The sequence below is a fragment of the Helianthus annuus genome, chromosome 15 (genome assembly GCF_002127325.2).
Source record: "Helianthus annuus cultivar XRQ/B chromosome 15, HanXRQr2.0-SUNRISE, whole genome shotgun sequence".
Classification (NCBI taxonomy): domain Eukaryota; kingdom Viridiplantae; phylum Streptophyta; class Magnoliopsida; order Asterales; family Asteraceae; genus Helianthus; species Helianthus annuus.
Window position 1 is genome coordinate 165,260,781 of NC_035447.2, and position 7,198 is coordinate 165,267,978.

The window sequence follows — 7,198 nt, forward strand, 5'->3', positions numbered from 1 at the left end:
TCTACGAGGATTTGGATAACATAAATTTGGATCACACAAAAACATAAAAGGGAACACATAAGCACATAATCACATAATTGATTAACTTGGTTATTAATTTGTTATCTTTGGACGCGGATACTTAAAGCACACCAGGAATCCAATCCGTGGATTTCATTTGGCACTTTAATCACTTTCAAGAATCTATCTATGAAGATAGAAAAATCTTAATAGGAATTCGGTTTTGTCCTTATTGAATTGCAATATACGTATTGAATCATATAGAGAATTCAATTAAGGGCTCCGATGAACGGTTCCCATCCATAAGGATCTAATTATGAGGATAGAAAGATCCTATATGGATTTTGGAATTTGTGTAACGAGAGGTGTTTCGACACCTTGCACTAGGCGTGCTTAAGTCTTTTTTTTTTTTTGGGTAAAGGGTTTACCCCGGTGATTTTATATATTCACAACCAAAAAAACAAGTAGTGAGGAGACGTCCACACTAGTTCTTACATGAGACATGCCCCATGTAAGTAAACCAAAAACCAAACAACACAACAAAGAACAACTAGTCTATCAACTAGAAACAGCAATAGAAGTATAAAACTTAGAACCAATTAGCCTCCATCGTCGTTCACGGTTTCCTCCGCAATCCCCCACCCGCCTCGCAATCTAGTAACATTGATGCATTGCCTGAATTTAACGCCTATGAGTTTGTATCGGATGGTTTTCAGAATTGTATCACGTATAGTATCCGGAGGTCTCGTTTGATTTCTAAATAATCTCGCGTTTCGCTCTTGCCAAATCACATAAGCGGTCGCTCCAACCAAGAGTTTACTAACATATAAAGCTGCGGATTTCGATCTCTCTCGAGCCTTTAGCCAGCCAATAATCGAGCTCCACTTCGGATCCACTCTAGCCATACCCGCCTTCTCTCGAACCATGAGCCAAATTTTAGAAGAAAAACTACATTCAAAGAAAAGGTGCTCATGGGAATCAACATTTTCGTAACAAAGCAGACAGCACATCATGTTCATATTTTTCCTCCTAGATATATCCCACTGAAGAATAATATCTTGTGTCAGAAGCTTCCGACGCATGATAAGCCACATTAAGAACGCGTGTCTGGGAATACATTGAGGAAACCACACTATATTAACCCAATCTATTTCTTGCTCCCTAGACCGAACCGAGTGCCAAGCTATAGAGGACGAAAAATCATGCGTAACATCACCTTCCTTCCAACATAACCTGTTAATACTATTCGGATTCAAACGAATATTATCAAGCTGATCTAAAATAGGGAACCGAGACCTCCACTCCTCCGGCCACGCCCAAGAGGTGTCTAGAAAAACATCCGCAACCTTATCATTAAGCATAAACCCTGCATTAGTGATCACACTAGCCGAAATAAAGTTAGCGAGAGGCCCAAGATGACTCCATAAGTCGTACCAGGCTGAAGTATCATTCCCGTTCCCCAACTTCGACCAAATGTGACTTCTCAATAACGGCCTGATTTGAAGAAGCTTCCTCCATGACCAACTACAGTTCGACCCTTCTCTACACGTCCAGAAATTATGGTGCTTTAATCTATACGAGTAAATCCAAGCAACCCATAACGAATCCCTCTTGTTCAGAATACTCCAGGCATGAGACGCCATAAGAGCCTTGTTTACATCTCCCACTCTACGAATACCAAGACCACCTTCATACTTTGGGACACAAATAGAACTCCAAGAAACTTTAGCTTTTCCTCTGTGAAAGGAAGCTTCTTGAGACCATAAGAAATTCCGCATTTTAGCCTCCAAATCTTTAATGATGCTAGCTGGTAAAATGAAAACGGAGGACCAATACACATGCAAAGCAGCCAAAACAGAGATAATAAGTTGTAATCTCCCTGCAAACGAAAGAAGCTTGTTTCTCCAATTAGTTATGCGTTTCTCCATCCTCTCAACCAAAACATTACAATCTTTAGCTAAGAGTCTGGTCGAAATTAGAGGGACCCCTAAATATCTAACCGGTAAAGATCCCTCCTCGAACGGCAAGACATTCAAGATAGCCTCTTTGACAAGATCGGAGACATTACAGAAAAAAGCAGTGCTCTTTTGAATACTCGGGACCAGACCAGACATGTTCGTGAATTGTGTAAGCGATTCCATGATGAAGCTAGCCGAATGAACATCGCCTCGAGCAAAAAGGAACAGGTCATCTGCAAAACAGAGATTAATAATACGCTGCTTTTCACACCTGTTGTGAAACTTGAACGAAGAGCCCAGCCTCGAACCATGCTGAAGAATACAAGTTAGGATTTCCATGACAAGCGTGAAAAGATAAGGAGAAAGTGGATCTCCTTGCCGCAAACCACGTCTTCCCCTGAAATAACCATGCACTTCCCCATTAACACATAGAGAATATGAAGGGGTAGACACACAAATCATAATCCACTCCACCATCTTCGGATTGAAGCCAAACCCAACGAGCACGTCCTTGAGAAAACCCCAATGAACCGTGTCATAAGCTTTTTGAATATCAACTTTAAAAGCACATCTAGGCGGACCATAGCTTCTATGATAGTTGTGCATCAGCTCCTGAGTGAGCAAAATGTTGTCAGATATCTTCCTTCCCGGGATAAAAGCCGACTGATTGATGCTTACAATTTGGTTCAAAGATCCTTTAATACGATCCGCCACAATCTTGCTAATACATTTATAGATAACATTACAACAAGCAATGGGCCGATAGTCCGTAACTGAATAAGGGGTGGCCTTCTTTGGAATAAGAACAATAAGAGTATTATTCAACTCCCGAAGAAGCTTACCCGTATTGAAGAAATCAATTATGGCATTCGAAACATCAAGACCAATAATATCCCATGCACTCTTGAAAAAAGCGGCCGAATACCCATCTGGACCAGGGGCTTTATCGTTCCCAATGGAGAACATAGCTAGCTTAACCTCTTGGCTCGTCACCGGACGAATCATATGCAATGCATCATCGTCATTCAACCTTTTCGAGAAAAGCTCATGCGTTGGCCGAATGGCTATAGCATCTTCACTACCGAGAAATTTTTCATAATGAGTGACAATCGCCTTAGAGACATTTTCACCCTCAAACATAACCCCTTCTGAGTTCGTAATAACATCAATACGAGTCGAATGATTTCTGCACTTCAAGGAGGCATGAAAGAAAGCCGTATTGGCATCCCCCGCTCGAAGCCAATCCACTTTAGATTTTTGTTTTAAGAAACGCTCTTCATCTAGACAAGCCTCTTGAAATTCAGCTGAAATCTTTATCTCTTGATCACGAAGAACAACATTTAACGGACTACTATCTATATCCCGCTGAATCGCATCCAACTTCGAACGAAGCTCCTCCACTTTCTTATGCAAGTTACCCTGTTGGAACAGTAAAGCACGAAGCGGATTTTTTAACAATCTGAGTTTTTTCACCACTCGAAATTGGAGTACCCCTTCGATATTAGTATCCCACGCCTTTTTAACAGTCTCCAAAAAACCCGGTTTATAAACCAGAAAATTTGCGAACTTGAACGGTCTATGTTTACTTTTACCCGGCTTTGGGATCTTTAACAAACACGGACAATGATCAGAAAGACGGTACGGATGAAAAAAAGCCACCGAATTGGGAAACATATCAACAAACGGAGTGTTACCCAAAACTCTATCAATTTTCTTTAACAAACCAGCTCCCTTTTTTGGTTTTTGACTCCATGTGTAATGCAAGCCTGAGCTATTTATGTCGAACGCTTCTATATCCGAAATACAATCTTGAAACTCTCTCATACCAGCCGATATGTTAGACACTCCCATAGACTTATCATCAAGATTAAGAGCTGAGTTGAAATCGCCCAAGATAACCCAAGGATTATTACCCACAAGCACCTTATGCTTAGACAAATGATACCATAACTCCCTTCGAGTAATATAATAATTCGCTGCATAAACAATGGAACAGAATAGTACTTTCTTGTCATGCTTAAATACGAGTTGGAAGTGCATAACCTGCGCAGATTGTGAGAGCAAAATGACATCAAAAATACCCGGATCCCAGCCAGCAATGATCCTCGTTCCCTTGTCACAACTATTTCCATTCGAGGTCCAATCCCAACGACGAAACACAGAAGAACAAACCTTGTTAAGATTATCAACATTCACATGGGATTCAAGAATAGCACAAAACGACAAACTATTTTCCTTTACAATCTGACGAACCTCCTGTTGTTTCAGAGGGCGGTTCAACCCCCTAATATTCCAAGAAGCAAGACTAACCATTGGAAACAACTGGAGAAGGAGTGCTTGCCCCTTGAATTTTGTGCGTCCCTTCCATGAGAAAATCATCCATCTCACAATAACCTTCCATCACCTCATCTTCATCCGAGTCCTCATTACCATCTTCAGCCGATTTACTACTTTGGCCTTGCTCCTCATTCACTTCATTCAAAACATCAAAAGGATTTCGAGACACCACATTAGTTGATTCCGATTTAGACTTCCCGTTATCTTTCCGATTAGTAGAAACTGGACGATATTCAAATTTTGGTTTTGGTTTGTTAATCGGGATACCACTCTTCCTAGCCGCTTTTTTACTATGAACCCCCATAAATCCATCATCATCAATTTTCGGTTTTTCTTGACGACGCCCTTGAGATTGCCCCTTATTACCCTTATCCCAAGCCTGTTTATAAGAAGCTTTAACATCGAGTCTTTTCGATTGCTTTGGACAAGACTCAGCATCGTGACCAAAGACACAGCAGTGAGAGCATCTGAGCGGACTCCATTCGTATTCGACATACATTGTTTCCTTAATAAATCCTTCACCATCTACTTCCGGGATAGCCATCGTTATTTCCTCTTTGAAGTCCTTATCCGCGGAGATTTCTATAAGAGCTCTTGCGTAACTACTTCTCCCCCAAGAATCCATACACATAGACGATGTATAGGAGTCTAATAACTTAGGAACCCCAATGGCGGTGGCTATCATACTCAGGCCATCCTCCGTGTAAGCGGCAATCGGCACTTCATGAATTTTCACCCAAACTTGAACCTTAGTAACCTCTTGTTTTTCCAGCTTTGACATAGGAGACCATTCGTGGAGAAAAATAGGTTGTGAGCGTATTATCCAAGGACCTGAAGCAAGCACATCGCACATACCCTTATGATCCGCAAATTTAAAGAAGAAGAAGCCATTAGCGTTCATCATAGACTTCTGCAAGCCATATTTTTTCCAATTGTTTCTTACAAAGTATTCGACCACCGGGTAAGCTAGACGGTCACCCAAGAAGTATCCGTATAATGTATTAGCGAGCTTTTCCTGAACTACACGAACCGATTCTTTTGGGAGAACAATATCACAGCCCTCGTGTTGAGTATCACAAGCAAGAGGTCTGAAATTTACCTTTTTATTCTTCTGATTGATCACCGTATCAGCATAGGATAAAGGTTTACCCAAGAATTCACCATCCGATGGACAAGAGTCCGACGTATTCCTCCCCACCTGATCCTGAATGTTTTTCAGCTTTTCATCAATGACTGGCAACCTATCAGCTTGAGGCAACTCCATCCCTTGATCAGAACTTGCATGGGCCAACGTACTATAATCAGCAAACGTAGTAAAATTCCCTATAGAAGGGTTAACGGGTTTAGAGATCTTGGTCAGACCATCCAAGATGGATGAACCTGACGTAGAATACAATCCCCTCCTCGGCTTCAGAAAATCACCCTCCAAATTCGTAACCCTCAGTCCAATCCCACGTGAAGATGGTTGTCCATCATCATTCTTCTTGGAACCCTGACCAGAATCATCCAAAGAACCAACACTTCCCTCACCAGAATTACGACTATCCATATTACGAGAAAACACCTCTCTAGAAAACAAAACAGTAACTAGGCATGCAAAGAAAACCCACGTAACCAGAAAAAACAACGAACAGAAGACAGAAACCAAACGCAAAACCCTAAACTAGCAATAACCTAACCCATGACTCAAGCTTAATCATATAGATAAATCGGATAAAGGGAATCCAATTAGGCTATACAATCAGGTTGAAACCAAGGAATCAGGCAGGCGACGAAAACAAAACAAACGAAAAACCCTAGATTCAAATCAATCACACTTGCTAACAAGTTCGAATTAGAGTAAAGAAAATCAAAACTCCAATAAATCAGACTGTTATACAAGGATCAAGAAGAGAATCGAAGGTTGCAAGAAGAACGAGCGTCGCCCATGCTAGAGAGAGAATTAGGGTTGTCTTCTTGTTCAAAGCCAGGCGTGCTTAAGTCGATACACAAGGTAGAAAGTTCATGAGGTTGAGGCGCTAGATATGTCAAGGCGACATATGAAGCAGAAATTGAAGGTTGAGCAGCAGCAGGATTTAGTAACAGCTTTGCTTTGGATTGCAAAGCGGCACATGTTAACCAAATGTCCCCATCGTCCACCGTGGGTACATTTGAAACAGGGTATTCGATCCGGATGATGACTACTACATTGATTGCACCAAGGAGCAGTTCCCTTATATGGCTTCATCCCTGAGGCGAGTCATCGTGATAGCTAAATCAACAGTCCTCTAGAGTACGACGCCTATTTGCTGGGTAGTTGCAGCACCAGGTTTAGACATTTGAGTATTGTTGCGATGAAGAGGCATCTTGAAGACAATGGAAGGCATAGGAGGAAACAAGCAAAAGATAGCCAAAAGAGAATGACAACACATGAAGATTATGACCATTTGTTTGTTACCAAAGGCAAACAAATGAGATGGTGACTAATCAAAGTAAGCGGGTCAATATAATGTATCGCGAAGACATGCTCGCCTATAAGTGGACACTCACCCCAAGAGTTTCCAGGTAAGAGTGACTGGTCCGATACTGCGGATTTGTACGAACACTCTAGCCTTAGACAGAAAACTCACGGTACAGGCACCCACTCTTCCAGTTTGCACGTGTTCACATTATTTAGACCCAAACTTTGACGAAATTTTGAAAACTTTGAAGGTTCGAAACCTTATAATAAATCATCCTAGAACAGATGATTAGTTTTCAAGGCAGATCAAATTTATGTTCTTGTTGTGGTTGTCACCTAAGGATAAGTGACGGTATTGTTTTATGACTAAACGCAAGTAAACTCGCGTTAGGGTCTTAGGAAGGTTATAGTCTAGGTCAAAGCATTACTAATAACCTAATTCCCTATAACCATTGGCTCTGAT

At 41.3% G+C, this 7,198-nt stretch overlaps 1 protein-coding gene across 1 annotated transcript; it reads right to left on the reverse strand.

Annotated features, from left to right (window-relative positions):
- Window positions 1–599: 599 nt before the first annotated feature.
- LOC110914539 lies at window positions 600–5,844 on the reverse strand. The gene is made up of 2 exons (XM_022159330.1): window positions 4,269–5,844; window positions 600–3,934 (listed from the first exon to the last, which is right to left on the reverse strand). Exons 1-2 carry the CDS (start codon window positions 5,842–5,844, stop codon window positions 600–602), a joined length of 4,911 nt encoding a protein of 1,636 aa, XP_022015022.1.
- Between the last annotated feature and the right edge of the window lie 1,354 nt (window positions 5,845–7,198).